At 47.3% G+C, this 17,821-nt stretch overlaps 1 protein-coding gene across 2 annotated transcripts in view; it reads right to left on the bottom strand.

Moving 5' to 3' along the window:
* Nucleotides 1-17,821, bottom strand: part of HMGA1 (high mobility group AT-hook 1) — a 113,538-nt gene that overhangs the window by 79,445 nt on the left and 16,272 nt on the right. For both annotated transcript variants that reach the window (XM_086923195.1, XM_086923196.1), the window contains exon 4: nt 6,317-6,367. In XM_086923195.1, the coding sequence (XP_086779321.1) occupies nt 6,317-6,367 (51 nt within the window). The remainder of the gene's footprint in view (nt 1-6,316; nt 6,368-17,821) is intronic.

The following is a 17,821-nucleotide window of genomic DNA, read 5'->3' as shown; positions in this document are numbered from 1 at the left end:
AAGAATAAAAAAGGACTTTAGAAACCATGATCTCAACTTATGTCTGTGTGCCTGGAGAACAGTACCGTACCTTAGGAAGCTCTTAAAAACAGGCTTTTCAGTACCTGCTAGGTTTGCTGCCCCTCTTGCACGTCAATTCTCCAGTATCAAAGCCAGCACCAAGACACTGTGGGGTAATCATGCGCTTCAGAAATATATTACCATAACATAATATTTAAATACAATTAATTTAAATAAAAGGTTAAAATCAAATGTTATTTAATTTAAATTATTGTATATGTTTTCCTATGTGCTAGTGGTATTGCCTGCCTCCAGTGAACCCTATTGTAGTGTGATGTGGTACCAGTTGTAGGCCATGTGAGGTGTTTGGATTACTTGAGGGCTTACTTAGTGTACATTTGAGCCAGTTTTGCCAGAAATTCTACTGTCGTTGATTTAAATGTGTATTTTGTGAAGTGCAATTGTTTTTCTCTTGTAGTGGTGTTTACTGTGAATTAGCATGTCCATGCTAACCACCCTCTGCGATTTACCCTAACACCACCATTTAAGAGTAATTATTCCCTAATTTCCAGCCATCCCCCTTGCTCATCCCACATGTACTTCTAAAAACTGCACATATGTATGCAGTGATGACAGTGCAGAAAAATAGGAGAGGGAGAGTTGCCAAAGAGAGGTTTGTAAATTGTTTTTTTGGGGGGAGTTAGTCCGTCTTCACATAATAGAAAATTGTTCATGTGAATTTATAAGTAACTGGAGCGAGAGTAAAGGCGCTCAACTGCCTTACATTAACATGGCCACTTGACCTTGTGTTGAAAGAATGAGGATGGAAGTAGTGAAGGTGAGTAACACCACTTCAGGAACGGGTCAAATGTAATAGCATGTTGTCAAGGACATTATATAACTCCCAAAAACAAATTCAATGGCAAATAGTGAAATGGCCTAAACAGGACAATAAGATACCACTATAAATCTATTATGGTCACTAAGTCAATCAGTAGAACAGTGGTGGTCACTAGATGGATGATGCCAGCTGTAAAAATATGATTCAGAAAAGGGGGTGGTGATGAACAGAGTGTCTGAATTAAGCAGACCACTCTTACCCAGTCCAAAGATCAGGGCTTGATCCATCACCGTTATTTATCTCACTGCCCCATCCCAGCTCAGAACCTGGCTATATGCAAATCAGTCTGTCCCTGGCCCAGTGCATCATGGGAACAGGGCAGACTAAACTACCAAGCCAATTCTTCACCAGAAAGGAGACAAGCTACCGGGGACCGGTTTCTGGCATTTCAGCCGTCTTCGGCCCGGCTTGCTTGAATCCTGATGGAGCAGTGAGAAAGGGACTCATGTCTGAGTATACCCTGCCACACCTATAGTGGCCAAAAACGATTCAGAAAAGGGGGTGGTGATAAATGCACTGGGACAGGAACAGACTAATTTGCATACAGCCAGGTTCTGAAACTGGGATGGTGCAGTGAGCTAAAAAACGGTGTTGGATCTAGCCCTGATCTCTTGACTGGGTGAGAGCTTTCTGCTTAATTCAGAGACTCTGTCCCTCACCACCCCTTGTTGTAAATATTTTTGTCCACCCTAAGCGTGGAAGGGTATTCTCAGATGTGAGACCCTTGCTCATTGCACCATCAGGATTCAAGCAAACCGGGCCGAAGACGGCTGTAATGCCAGAAACCGGTCCCCGGGAGCTTGTTTCCTTCCCAGTGTAAGAATTGGCTTTTGTAGTTTGGTTTGCCCTGTTCCCATCATGCACTGGGACAGGAACAGACTAATTTGCATACAGCCAGGTTCTGAAACTGGGATGGTGCAGTGAGCTAAAAAACGGTGTTGGATCTAGCCCTGATCTCTTGACTGGGTGAGAGCTTTCTGCTTAATTCAGAGACTCTGTCCCTCACCACCCCTTGTTGTAAAGCTGTAAAAATATGTCACTCAAGTTCATGGTTTCCCCTTTAAGCAGTTCGGGATATGAACACTGATTGTGGACATCTCCTGGATCTTTAAAACTTTAGATGACAGGAGGACAATGCCAACAGACTATGAGGAAAGTCCATCTTGCTGATGCATGTGATAGTTTGTGGTCCATGTCCACTTATACAGACTTTCATTAGAGAAGGAACAATGCTACTGAAGACAGGATTCAAGGGACCTGGAAACTTATTGAGTTTCCGGAGTCTTACTCAGGGTCACCTCACATTCTGGTATCATTCAGTGGAGCAGCATATAATTCATCTCTCTTGTGTGGAAAGGTACCACTTTTGTAGCACCAAATTTTCTGTTGGTTGCATTAGGGTTGTGTGCGGGTTGCTTCTGGACTGCTGCAATATAGCCAGGTTAGGTGGATTATGGTTAAGGCGTGCTGTAGATTGCATTGTGATAACAGCTGGATGAGCATTTTGAACAATGATGGTCTGCCTGTTCCTTTGGAGTGTCCAGAATGCTTCTGGAATGTAGAATTGTGGTATGGCTGGCACACATAACTCCATTCAGGTTGTGAGTCACTCTGCACATGGTAGAAATGAAGCACTTCTGAGTGAAACGTACCAAATTGTTATCTGCTCAGTCTCCCCTACACAACATGGATATTTGGTAGCATTGCTAGTAGGATTTAAGACACCAGTTCTTCGTGAGAAACCAGGCTGGGAAGGTGGAGCGTCGAAGCTGGAGGTGAGCTGCAACAATTGTAACATTTTTACTGGTTGTAACTCTTCCGCAGCATTGTTTCTTTTGTCGGTGGCCCGCCTGTTGTGCATAAGTGAATGCACTCACTGCCAAAAGTATATCTTGGTTACAAAAGTGAGATCCTGAGTGTGAGCAAAGCCAGATTACAGGCCCTGTCAGAGTTCTTTTTTTCTGAGTGATGTATGTAGGACATTTGTGTTCATCTGTAAGCCGAGTCCTCTTGTGCAAGAGCAGTCTTCATGTTCATTAGCATAGAGTGGTAGGTCACACTCTTTTGTGTCCTAAGTGCTAATGCAGTGTAAATTATTCACAAACATGCCAATGGGTCTCTGTGCAATATGTTTTGAGGGGGATGAAGGGCATGCTGAGAGCAGGTGCCTATTCTCCTCACATCTTTTTGGATGCCAAGTTGTCCATTGAAGATTTTTGCATCGATTGTTCCTCACTAGGCATAGACATAAAATTCTGCCCCGCTCACTGAGTTTGCGGAATTCAGCAACTCCGCATTCACAGAGAACAAGGAATTATTTATAACTACATTTTTGGTGTGCCGCAGGCAGGCACGAGCAACCACAACTGCAACCTGTAGTGCGCCAGGTGGCCCCTTTCCAGAGAGGTTGAGAAATGGGGAGGGGCCTCCAATGGCGTCTGAGCAATCCGGTGGTGGGGAACTTACTTGTGTGAACAATAGAGATTCTTGGTACCCAATGACCCTCAGCAGCCAAGGGGGCTTCATTCCCCAACCAGTAGTGCGCCAGGAGGCCCCTTTGCAGAGTGTTTGAGAAAGGGGGGGGAGGGGGGACGTCTGCTGACATCTCAGCAGGCTCCAGGTGGGAGATCTACGTTTCGCAACAATACGTGCTCACGCCCCCAACGACCCTCAACAGCCAAGGGGACTTCAGCCCAAACCAGTAGTGCACCAGGAGGCCCCTTTGAAGGGTGGGTGAGAAAGTGGGTGGGCCACCGATGACATCTCAGCAGTCCTGCTGTGGAGGACTTACATGTGGCAACAGTAGGTGTTATTAGCCCCAAACGACCCTCAGCAGTCAAGGGGACTTCATGCCCAACCAGTAGTGTGCCAGAAGGCCCCTTTGTTGAGTGGTTGAGAAAGGGGTGGGGGCCTTTGACGACATCTCAGCAATCTGGCTGTGGGGGAAATTACTTGTGGCAAGAATAGGGGTTCATCGCCCCCAACGACCCTCGGCAGCCAAGGGGCCTTCATCCCCAAACCAGTAGTGCACCAGGAGACTCCTTTGCAGAGTGGTTGAGAAAGTGGGCAGGGCCTATGATGACATCTCAGCAGTTCCGCTGTGGGGGACTTGCTTGTGGTAACAATAGGGGTTCTTGGCCCCAACGACCCTCGGAAGACAAGGGGACTTAATAACTCAACCAGTAGTGTGCTAGAAGGCCCCTTTGCAGAGTGGTTGAGAAAGGGGCTGGGCCTCCGACAACATCTCAGAAATCCGGCTGTGGGGGACTTCCTTGTGGTAACAACAGGGGTTCTTGGCCTCCAATAACCCTCAGCAGCCAATGGGACTTCATTCCCCAACCATTATTGCCCCTGGAGGCCCCTTGGCAGAGTGGTTGAGAAAGGGGGTGGGCCTCCGACAACATCTCAGAAATCTGGCTGTGGGGGACTTCCTTGTGGTAACAACAGGGGTTCTTGGCCTCCAATAACCCTCAGCAGCCAATGGGACTTCATTCCCCAACCAGTATTGCGCCTGGAGGCCCCTTGGCAGAGTGGTTGAGAAAGGGGCGGGCCTCAGACGACATCTCAGCAGTCCCACTTTGGGGGACTTAGCTGTCGCAACAATAGGTGCTCTTGGCCCCCAACGACCCTCAGCAGCCAAGGGAATCCATCCCCAACCAGTAGTGCACCAGGAGTTCCCCTTTTCAGAGTGGTTGAAAAAGGTGGAGGGACCTCGGACGACATCTCAGAAGTCTTGTTATAGGCGAACTTATGTTTGGCAACAATAGGGGTTCCTGGGCCCAACGACCCTCAGCAGCCAAGAATACTTCATTAGGGGTGGCAGAGCAATACTCTGCCTGCTCATGGAGCTCAGCGGAATTTGGTAGAGTTTTTCGGCAACTCAGCGGAATTTCAGAGTAAAACTCTGCGAGGTCCACCCAGGCCAAAAAATAGCATCCCCTTCGCAGGTCCAACATGGAAGTTTCTTTTCTATGGCTAGTGCAAGCTTTTGAGACACTTGAGCTGGACAAGGATGCAGTAGGGTTCATTGAGCCACTAGAGATCAGTTCCCTGGGAATACTTCTGCTCATCCCACCTCAAATGGTCAGAGAGGGGTCCAGCTCAGATCCTGAGAATTACACAGATTAGAGACAGCATTAAGTGGTCAGGGTGCCTGGGCAGCAAATAGGAATAGCAACTACGTGGTCTGGATCAGGTTTCTGCCTGATGCCTTTATCCGAAGTGATTAACCCTGTTTTGACTCCCACATGAGATCTTCGTGTTCTGCAGGGCTGCTTAACTCATGAATAAATGAGACTTCAAAGAGAAATAGATAGAGGTAGTATGGTTGTGGTATGCCTCATATGTTTTCTGAAGGAAGTGTCTAGGAAAAATCCACATGCAACGGAGACTTTCACAGTGGTTATAACAAAACACCACTGGGATGAAAGCCCATCTCTACAGTAGCTCGTTCACCCTACCAGACTTGGAGACCATTTGTGGACAATAGGATGGGATCTGTGAGCACCTACATGGTTTCTCTCCATCACTAATAAAAGGTGATGAAATGGGTTGTCATGAACCTGAACCTATGCACATTGAGAAGTTAAGTCAGCTATTTGCTGATTCCAGTGAGCCATGCGAATACCCTGGACAAAGGCATGGGTCTACCCAAAGTACCATGCCAATTGCTGAAAACTCTCCCATGTCAAAGGGCTGTCGCAGAGAAACCACTCTCTTTGACATGGCCAAAGAACTACTTTTTCGTTTTTGATTAAGCATGTATTTCTTCCGTTCTCGTCCGCACCGTCTGCGTTGCCACCCCCATGTTGCTTTCTCCCCTGTAAAACAACATTTTTAAAAACGCTTGGCCCTTTTTTTTCTATTTAGTTACAGATCCAAACTTGATCAGTAGCTAAAAAAAAAAACAGCAACGTCAATGGGTATTTTTTAGCTGTGCTGCACAGCATCAAATATGTTGTACAACTTAACTAACAACCATTGGCAAAGCCAATAGGTGTCAAAGGTGAGACTCATTGGCTTTGCTAACCCTTTTTCTATATGAAGCAGAGTATTTGGGTCTTTGAAGGACCACTCACATCAGGGCATCAAGTCACTCCTTAATCATCTTCTCAGGACGCTTGGTAAGCTAAGATTACTTTCCTTCTATTTTTTATCTCTCCAGCTTCTATATAACTGCACCGTACAATCTCAGCTTCATTATTCGGCATTTGTGATTTTTGTACAGGATTGTGATGCACTCTAAAAATAGCATTTGACTAATACATACACGTACAAATGCTGCACAACAGTAGTGGTAAGGAAGCCTGTGTTGCAAGACACAGATGAATGACAGCGCCGTATCTCTACCCACCATGCACCACAGGGCCTAGGCAAACGAAGATCCTTCCCACTCATACAACAGCTCCTTCTTACCGTTTTTTTGGGTCTTCCTCTGGGTTTTCTTCCGACAGAGACCCCAGATTTCTAGAAAAAGGAAGCAAAATCATTAGGGCATTAGAAAACGGACTTAAAAAAATTGGACAACATATTTTCCGTCAATTTCCCTTATCCCTTCCATGATATGTCACAGGGCTCTGAGCAGATGATGCACCATTCTAGCGAACACAACTCAAACCACTGTACCCTTAACCCATATTTCTACATACTATGTGGCTTTTAAAAGGTCACAAATGTTGTGACAGAAAACTCTCTCCTTAAGGTTATCATGGGCCTCACAGACACACACGCATGCAGACACACCTGGGCATACACACACCTTTCACTCTTTTGCACAGTTCACTCTCAGTCTGGGGCTCGCCGTCCATCCTTAAGTGCACAGCTATCTCACTTTAGAGTCCCTTAGCTGCCCACCCACATACAAGACTGTCTCTCACCCTGGCACTCCAGCTAGCCTCTCTGACACACAGACACTTCATTCTAGAAACCTCCAGTTGGCCTATCGTGTGACCAGGAAACAGTCTCACCCTAAGCTGTGTTCTTACATACATGGCTGCCACAAACCTCTGATGCCCCCATTTATCCTCCGAACACACCTATTTCTCTTACTACAGAACGTCTATCATATTCACATAGCTGACTCACTCTGGAGCCCTCAACACACCTCTCACTCTGCAGCCTTTTGTGAACATATGTAAATGTATGTCTTACTTTGATACCCTCTGCCTCTTCGGTCTCTTAAAAACAACTTTTTCCTGAACTTTTCCAACACACCCAATGGGTTCTGTTTTCCCGATATCAATACAGGTTTAGTAGAAGACGGAAGATGGACCATTTAAAGCTCTCGCATACATAATGAGCTCAGAATGTAAGTTCCCAGTCTGACTACAGACACATTAACCCCTTGCAGTCCTCCCCGTTTAATTTAACATAGCACTCATGTAAACCTACAATTCTACTTTTCCCGCCCAAAAAAGTCTCAAATTGAGAAAAAGACACAATAAAGCATATTATCCCAAGATCATCCCGGCTGTCTTCAATGCCATTCACCGGTACCTTACTGGAACATCGGCCATCATGTCTGATCAGCTGTCTCTTACTCCCTTGTTCCCCTCTACCAAAATACGCCATATTGTTACATTTTTCACTGAATGAATCGTTTCCTTATTCCACACAAACTACAAATTTCTTATGCTATCAGTATAAACTTTTAAAACATTAACCACTCATACATGTGCTCATCATGCTTGGGTTTCCAGGCTGCTGATCTCCCAAATGTAACCGGTTGTTCTATTGCTTTCACTACGATTTGGATATCCTGTGGTGATGGATTATAGATGAGTCTCAGTTCAATTTTTCACTAAAGGTTCCAAACTCACAATATCAGTGCAGAGTGTCCTAGGCCTCTTGATATTTCACTACTTATTCCCTGGAAACCTTGTGCTTGTGTGTAAAATGTAGGCTTTGCTCTATGGGTTTCCAACGTGTGCATAGCTTTCATATATATATTTTCCATGGCACAGTGTTCTCCATCTGTGGTAATATGCAGGTGTACCTGCGCATCCCAGTGGTACTGGCTGTAGTTTGCACATCGCTTAAAGGGATCTTGCACCTTCACTTTTAATTTGCAAGGCAGTCTTAATTGTATATTACCAGAATATCACATTTTTAATATTGTGCTACTTAAATTGGTCAGAATAGTGGCTAGAAAAGTATCATGAAGGCAAGTGAATATAGACAAATATGTGTTTACTTAACTCTAAAAACATATATATATTATATATATATATATATATTCACGCTCCTGTTCGCACCAATAACGACGGGGCTCTGGCGGTGGGTGCCGCAAACACGGTTGGTGCACCGTGTAATATTCCTTCTCCAAATCTCCTCCACCGGCCGGGAAAGAAGTAGCAGCACTCGCGGGGTATTTTACAGTGTTTCCTTTATTGTTCCTTTACAGACGCGTTTCGGGCCCGCAGAATGTGAACGGGTAGTGCATCTTCAGTTTCCTCTTGCAATCACGCATTGCGTTTAAAAATGGTTCCTGTGCAACACTTTGGTTGTCACATTGAAAAAGGGCTTGACCCCAAACGCGTCTGTAAAGGAACAATAAAGGAAACACTGTAAAATACCCCGCGAGTGCTGCTACTTCTTTCCCGGCCGGGGGAGGAGATTTGGAGAAGGAATATATATATATATATATAACACAAACATATATATGTATACACACAGACATGTGATCAAGGCCCTTCACGGGCTGAAACGAGTTATGGCGGATTTGGTGTATGGGCTTTAAATAAATTAAGATTTGCAGGTTAGTCTTGTCTTGTCTTATAGACCTTTGAGGACGTTGTATGCCTCACACACAGACATATATATATATATATATATATATATATTTTACACTGATTATCTATATTTTTAAGGTTGGTTGATGTGGAGTTAGGAATAGCGAGTCTAAATTTACCTGTATGTATGCTTACCGTCATGACATTTTGGTAGCTGACGTTCAGCTATGATAATTTTGGGGAACAATATTTTTTGCTGAGTATTTTGACATACAACCAATCTCAATGGATGATAGCCAGCACAAGATGAGATTAGCACGTTGCGGCCATGAGATGGGGTTCAAGGTTGACAGTAACCCTCCATTTTATCAGTACAGAGCGGTCCTGATCATGGTGAGGCTCATTACTTGGAATCCATGTCGCCGAACTGTAGAGATGATGTTGAGAGACTCATTTGAAGTTAGGCCAGCACACCCCACAACATCCTGCAATCCTGACCAGAACCAACTTAAAGAGACAGAATCCTTCCTACAAGCTTCCAGTTTCCATCATTTCAGTTCTTCCTTTTAAACCACATCCTCAATCCCTCTACCAGGGCTGAATACACAGCCCTGATGCTTTCCTTCATACTCATGCTTCTTAAACATTTTCAAAATTCCTAACTCTTATCATTTTCCTCACCTCTTACCTCCATTAGCTCTGTCTCCCCAACAATGCACCCTAAATACACTCAAAGCAGCAACAGCAACCCAACAGACAGATTCCTCAACAGACCGGCCTTGACCCTGCTGGCTTTTCAATCACGTATGAGGCGAACTTCAAAGAAAAAGACTACATATAGAAAGAAGGAAAGCACTGTGGTGCGAGTTGCGAATAACGAGCTGCGCAAGCCAATGCCTTGTGGACACATTGTAGATGGTGGCTGTATTTAATGTTGTAACAGTGTGCATTTATTACTTTTAATGACTTGCATTGTTTAGTGGAAGGCGTATGGCATGTAACAAACACACTCGATATTCATTGCTACTTCAGTCTTAGCGTTTGCTTATGACCTACTGGGGAAGTAAACAACTCCTGCACCCGCATAAATGGAAGTGGACCTGTTTCATGATGATTTCTTTGCTCACCCTTATTTTGCCTTTTTGCACGGCAGGGCTCACTAATGAGGGTGTCCGCCTTACTTACCATTTCTATAATGACACTTGTCCTAGTCACAACCTTTTTGAGATAAGAAGGGTTAAAAACCTAAAAACGGAACTGATGGCTGCCCTCACAGAATGCTGCGGCATGTCTCAACTTCAGAACTGCAGGGCACATGCTCCTGGAAGGCGGCCATAGCTCCTGTAGGAGACTTGTGAGAGGACTCTTGTACCAAGAAGGCAACATTGACTCCCATAATAAGGCATTGACTCCCATATTAAGGCAACATTGAACTAGATAATATTGCAACACTGGCTCCCATGCTAGGAAGATGGCACTGACTCCTGAACAAAAAGAGGGACCTTGGACTCCAGTACCATGGATGCTCGGCCAAAATAGCAAGGATGTTCTATTGACTGAACAATATCGACTTACCAACTTATTACCAAGGAGACTAGACAAGGACTTAGAGTAGTAAATCTACAATCCCAAATGCGCACTTACTATATTGACATGCTGGCAGTCGATATTGTTCAGTCTATATAAGTGCAAGACGTGTTTCCGGACCTCGCTGTGCATTGACAGACATCTGCAGTTGTGCATTCTGCTACCTTTGACTAGGTTTGCTCTATGCACATAGCGCGTACAGGCTTATAAAGAGGGCTGTGGTGACTCCGGGACTAAGAGGCGTTACACTGACTCGTGTACTTACTAGGGTCACACTGGCTCCCATACCTGATTGTCACACTGAAATCCGTACAAAGAAGTTGAAGGAACTTGACTACTAAAGAGGCAACAATATACAAAAGGCTATACTGACTCCGTTCAAAGAAGGGGGCACCAGTTACCATAGAAAACCAGACTGACTCCCAGATCTATCCAGTGCTTGAAATGGAAAAATAAAAGTGAAGGTACTCTGTACCAGAGAACCTGCTTGTTTCTGAGAAGTGCCGGTACTCTCTAATTAAAAGTATTACGTTTTTCTTAAGAAGTGCAGGTACTCTCCCTCTCAAAATAAATAAAAAAGTACTGGTACTCTCCAATTGAAAGTACTACGTTTTTCTTGAGAAGTGCAGGTACTCTCCCACTCAAAATAAAGAAGTGCCGGCCCATTTAAAGCACTGGTTCTATCAAGTGTGACATGCTCTGGCCTACAGGTGAATCCAGGCTTTTGTGAAATCTGTCCACATAAACCTGACAAAAGCAAGTTTCATTTTACAGGTGGGACAATGGACTGCCCGAGTCACCACAGGAGCTACATTCTGGGGACAAAAACTTTTTCCAAAGCGGAGTGCGCTATAATGCCATCACAAGAAGTGACTGGCAACAATATAGATAGCTGAAAGTCAAGGTGTTTTTGTTGTGGAATTATATTTATTAACGGGTGATGCCTTCTGAGCTGCCAGGGTGGTCCCATTTTAAGATGTCGGGTAAGCGGCTCTGTTTACATTTCCACTCTATTGACTTTGCAACTCCGGCACGTCTCGCGCAGACCTCAATGCACATTTTACTCACGGCTCCCCTCCCTGACGTCTGGTGAGGTCACCTGGGGAGGACCGCACCCTGAGCTTCCTGATACGCCCGACGGGAAGAAAATGTTTGAGAGGACGGAGACCCTGACCCGGCTGACACAGATGCCCTGCACACGGGGGGAGGGGCACCTGTAATTCCTGTGAGCGTTAGAAGCAGTGTTCACTGTAGCCTCGACCCCCTGCCGGACCCCCCACCACACACTTACTCCTCCCCCACCTTGTATCGTGCTCTCTCGTCCCCCCCCCCCCGCCTCGCCAGACACACACAGTGCACCCCCCACTCTGCTGCCTGCACCAGTCATGCTGCGCCGCCGCCCCGTGATTCAGAGAGATACAGAGGATGTGAGTCAGCCCAAATCAAACTTTACGCATTCCATCCTCGCTCCCCGAACCAAAATAACAGAACCCATGAGTGCTTCCTCTACGCTAAGGCCTCATCTTCCCTCCCCGCCGTGAGGGCTCTGGGGTATGGGTGGCCCGCGAAGCGAGCCCTATATGGCCTTATATGGCCCCCACACGACCCCCTCTCTGCAGAATGCCCCCTCAGGGGAAGCCCCGGCACTCACCCCCTGTAAGCCCCCTATCAGTTGTCTCACAGTGCTACTATACGAGGACCTCTGACCCCAACACTGCTGCTGTCCAGACTACCTTCGCTCACATGGTTACTTCAAGTCATCAGTGCTTGTCCTATCTGGGCTCAGTGCATGTGGTCCTCTGAGCTCAAGAGCTTCCGATGCTCTCCTCACAGTCACCTTCTGAGTTCCAGACACTGTTCCTTCCAGTCCAGGTCTTGCTCTTGAAGTACCAGTAACACGATTATATGATTTTGTCTTATATAGTTCAATGTTCACCAGCTCCTTGCCTCGCTCCTTGTCCCCATTCTCGGTGGTCCCCGTTTCCTGGCTTTCCTGCTCACGGAGCAACGCTCCCATCTCTTGTTTCCCTGTTGGTTGGCTCTCTCTCCCTCGAGATAGATGACTGACCCGGAAGTTCTTTCTCCCAGGATCTTCTGACAACCGGTGGTAGGAAAGGCTTTGGAGGTGGGTATTAGTCATTTTTATTGTATATTGAATAAATAAACAACTGTTGTTGTGCTCATCTCTCAATGAAATAGCACTACGTGGCAGATTGTTATAAGTGCCGGTGTTGATAATTAAGGGACGAGCATGGAAATCACAGGCTCAAATTAAGCACTGGTAACAGCCCCAAGAGCTGGAAGGAACAGTAGCCTCAAGGACACCGACGGATTCGACTCCATTGTTGGAAGACAGCAGAACTATTCCTCACTTGCCACTGGCACGATTGATGAGGTGATTTATGCCGCATTCAATGCATAAATCTATCCATTGCTTCCCAAAAATAGCATAGGCCAGTCCCGGCTGAACTGATTATCTGCAGGTGCAGGCCTGTCTGTCCGTCTGTCTGTGAGTTAAAAGCAGTGGCCATCCATTACTAGACCGATACTAGCTGCGGGAGGCAGGGATCTGGAGGCAGTGCAAAGAGCACAAGGCAGGTCATATATGCAAATCAGTTCGGCTGGACTGTTCCCATGAGGCACAGGGTCAGACTGATTTGCATATGGCCATGTCTGAACTGGGGTGGCTGAGTGAGCTAAAGAATGGTGATAGATTAAACCCAGATCAGTTGACTGGGGGTGAGTGTTTGTTCGGCTCAAACGCTCCGTCCATCATCCCCTTTTGTATCACTTTGTTCGCCCTAAGTTGGCAGGGTATGCTCAGACGTGGGTCCCTTGCTCACTTGGCCACTGGATTCAAGTTAGCCTGGCTGATGAGGATTATGAATCCAAAACCGGTCTCAGGATGCTTGTTTCCGGTCCAGGGAAGACATGGCTTGGCAGTTCGGGCTGGACTGTTCCCTTGAGGCACAGGGTCAGACTGATTTGCATATGGCCATGTCTGAACTGGGGTGGCTGAGTGAGCTAAAGAATGGTTATGGATTAAACCCAGATCAGTTGACTGGGGGTGAGTGTTTGATTTGCTCAAACGCTCCGTCCATCACCCCCTTTTGTATCGCTTTGTTCGCCCTAAATTGGCAGGGTATGCTCAGACGTGAGTCCCTTGCTCACTTGGCCACTGGATTCAAGATAGCCTGGCTGATGAGGATTATGAATCCGAAACCGGTCCCAGGATGCTTGTTTCCGGTCCAGGAAAGACATGGCTTGGCAGTTCGGGCTGGACTGTTCCCATGAGGCACAGGTTCAGTCTGATTTGCATATGGCCATGTCTGAACTGGAGTGGCTGAGTGAGCTAAAGAATGGTGATGGATTAAACCTAGATCAGTTGACTGGGAGTGAGTGTTTGATTTGCTCAAACGCTCCGTCCATCATCCCCTTTTGTATCAATAAACACCTAGTAGGCACGCTTGAACCCCACCCTGCCCCAAACGCCCCCCCCCCCCCTTAAAAAAAAGCTTTCCGAGGCTGGTGCCAATGTCATAGGGTGCCATGTGCGTCGGCAGTTCAAAGCCCTGGAAAATGAGGTGCAAAACCACTATTTACAGTGTTTTTCAGCTCGGTTTCCCTGCCACCTTGTGATATCGGCTCCTCACAGGAAGACTGTTTGATGGAAGCCGATATCCTGTGTCACAGTATGGTCGAAGCTCCATTATTACTCCTAGGCCCCATATTACTGCTCCTTCTATTACTGTCCTCTGCATCTCCTCTACTACTCCCTCCAGTCCCAGTACTCGTGTTCTTTTCACCCCCAGTACCCCTGTTCCTTCCAGTTCTCAGTGTTGCTGCTGCTTTCAGCCTGTGTTACAGGTCCTTCCCGCCCCAGTCCTGCCGCACCTACAATAGTAGGCTCAAGTAAAGGCAGTTATGACACAGCCCGTAGGCTCAGATTACTGTAGTAGGAAAGTATATTGATGTTGGTTACCCCTGTAACAAATCCTGGGTATAGAGGACTCCCCATGTGGAAAACGTTTAGCCCACTTATTAATTGGCAGCCCATCAGCGACAACACGTCATGGGTATTTTCATGCTCCGTCATACTGAGCCTCCGTTTGTTATTTTTAGAGCCCCTGTTACTTGCCAGATGGCACTACCAGGCCCCTTGCTTGCTGCCCATTCTCTCTGTGGTGACCATTGCTTTACATCGCTGGCCAGCTTGGAATGTTATTTGTTAATGTCCATAGTTTTACTGCTCCGAGATAGCTGCTACGTTTAATAGCAACATTTCGGCCAGTACAACATTGATACAGTGTAATCTGCTAATTACTGGTTTAAATAATCATAACAAAGCAGTGTGTGTAACCTGTAGATCACTTGTTGGAATCCTAATAATGTAGCTCAGTGGGTTTCAGCACTAAGAGATCATTGCGCAGTCTGCAGGTGGCTTATGCGCCTGCTGCAAACATCTGCTTGTACGCAGTAAGGCATACTTTGGAATCTTTGCAGAGCTGAAAGGTTTATTGTTCTGAGATCAATAAAAGAGTACTGTTGGCTAGCCATTCACACCTAATATTACATCCCATAATAAGTACACTCTATTTAACAATAACTTATAGCACTTCACATCACACTACTGCTGTTTGGGCTTGCCATGACTTAAAATTGTGACTGGCATAACACTCACTCTTCAACTAACTGAGCTATCACCCTAGCCATATTGTGTTTTATGTAAATGGCCATTATTGGCATAAATACCACAATACACAAAATGTAATGATAAGAGGGTGGATATCTTACAAAAATCCAAAGCGGTCTCCCCTTGTACTTCAGCAAATGATGCAGTAAATAGTGGCCTGTGAGGGCCCTTCCTTTTCTTTATAATAATCACTGCAGCAGACCTGCCACCTCACATGGTGCTACAGTGTGTCACACGATATCGGCAGCCTTCCCAAGTATCACGCATCAGACGAGACACTAACGCATTTCAGTGTGGTGCTCCGCACCACCTCACTGAAATGCATTGTCACGCTTAATGCAGTACTTTTTGCTGTAACAAAAAGCGTGCTGCAAACAACTGTGTGTGGTAGCTGGCAGCACGCCTGAGTGCCTGCGCTGGCTTCTCCCACAGGCTTTGGGCGCTCACAGCAGCTGAGCAGGCTCAGCCTCACAGCGGCAGCATGAGCTAGTTCTGCTACAATGTATCTTTTTTTTAATTCCGTGGCGCCTTGCTGCTGAGTGACACAAGTTTCAGACTTGCCGTAGTGCCACAGGAGCACCTGACGTGACGTCCTGCTACCAAAGGGCGCAGGTAGTAATTACATTTTGTAAAGACTCTGCTGCGGAGCGGCTCGACTCCTTGCTCAGCCTCACTGGTTTGCGGGGCCGGCCAGGGGCCTGGGCATCATGGTGCTCACTGCTCAACCGCTGGCTCGCACTAACCACGCTGCTTTTCGCAGTGACCTCAGACCCTGTCCTGCCCTGCTCACAAAGCCTTGATTAATTTTCTTTTTGTTTTTGTTTTCAATGACAGGGTGCATGTAAACTTTTGTGTCTGAACTGTATCATCAGGTTTAAGATCATAGTTAATATATTGTTAATCTAGGCAGCAATCACTACATTTGTGCTTTTTAGGTCTTGTGACCTACAATGCGCGCAAGCGCATTGAGGGAACGAGAATTCAAGTGGCCAAAATCCTCTTCAAACCACGGGCTTTCAGCCGCGGTTTTCTTTAAGTTCACGTGAATCACGTGATTAAACATGCACGCGCATCGGCAGCATTTCTCCTGCAGGCTCGCAAAAGGCTCTCCTCCCTCCCCACATCAAAGGCATCAATCACCCTCCCACAGGCTTCCCCAGCGCTGCCCCGCACCCTGCTTCACAGCCAGGCCATCTGTTCCCTGCCAGACCTCTCACACCTCCGTCACAGCATGCCTGTGTACTTCAAAGGCTTATCACTTCACAAGGCCGGCCGCAGGCCGTGCAACCAGAGCACTTCAGTTGGTGCGCAGCCGCCCTCCCAGCACTGCCTTGTTACTCTCGGCAGCAGTGAGTCCCTAAACACTTTTTATATTTAATTAGCAGCAGCAGCATTTCTCCTGCGCCAGGCCACATCAAAGGCTCTGTGCCACTTTCACCCACACAGCAACACTTACAGACACGCAACGCCACTCACACCCACGCAAGCCCACTATCATCCACGCAACACCACACTCACCCACTCAACGCCACTCACCCAAGCAACACCACTCACACACGCAACCTCACTCATCCACGCAACCCCACTCATCCACGCAACCCCACTCATCCACGCAACCCCACTCATTCACGCAACCCCACTCATCCACGCAACGCCACTCATCCATGCAACGCCACTCATCCATGCAACGCCACTCACCCACGCAACACCACTCACACATGCAACGCCACTCACCCACGCAACGCCACTCACTCACACCCACGCAGTGCCACTTTCACCCACACAGCACCACTTTCAGACACGCAACGCCACTCACACCCACGCAAGCCCACTATCACCCACGCAATGCCACACTCACCCAAGCAACGCCACTCACCCAAGTAACACCACTCACACACGCAACCCCACTCATCCACGCAACCCCACTCATCCACGCAACGCCACTCATCCACGCAATGCCACTCATCCACGCAACGCCACTCATCCACGCAACGCCACTCACCCACGCAACGCCACTCACACATGCAACGCCACTCACACATGCAATGCCACTCACACATGCAACGCCACTCACCCACGCAACACCACTCACCCACGCAACGCCACTCACCCACGCAACGCCACTCACCCAAGCAACGCCACTCACTCACTCACACCCACGCACTGCCACTTTCACCCACACAGCACCACTTTCAGACTCGCAACGCCACTCACACCCACGCAAGCCCACTATCACCCACGCAATGCCACACTCACCCAAGCAACGCCACTCACCCAAGCAACGCCACTCAACCACGCAACGCCACTCACCCACGCAACCCCACTCATCCACGCAATGCCACTCATCCACGCAACGCCACTCATCCACGCAACGCCACTCATCCACGCAATGCCACTCATCCACGAAGCGCCACTCATCCACGCAACGCCACTCATCCACGCAACGCCACTCACACATGAAACGCCACTCACACATGCAACGCCACTCACACACGCAACGCCACTCACCCATGCAAATCCACTCACACCCACGCAGTGCCACTTTTACCCACACAGCACCACTTTCAGACACACAACACCACTCACACCCACGCAAGCCCACTCTTACACACACAACGCCACACTCACCCATGCAATGCCACTCACCCACGCAACGCCACTCACCCACGCAACGCCACTCACCCACGCAACGCCACTCACACATGCAACTCCACTCACCCACGCAACGAAACTCACTCAAAGCTACTCACACACACACAGTGCCACTTTCACCCACACTGTGCAGTGCACAATAGGTCTCGCAGTAGGAAAGTTGGAGCTATTGGTTTTGTAAATGACAAAGCCCTTTATGTTTTTAAAATGAAAACAAAAATAAAAGGCATTGTTATTTGCAATTGTAATAGCTCCAAC

Source organism: Lissotriton vulgaris, chromosome 5, assembly GCF_964263255.1.
Source record: "Lissotriton vulgaris chromosome 5, aLisVul1.2, whole genome shotgun sequence".
NCBI lineage: Eukaryota > Metazoa > Chordata > Amphibia > Caudata > Salamandridae > Lissotriton > Lissotriton vulgaris.
This window is presented reverse-complemented; position numbering and strand designations above follow the sequence as displayed.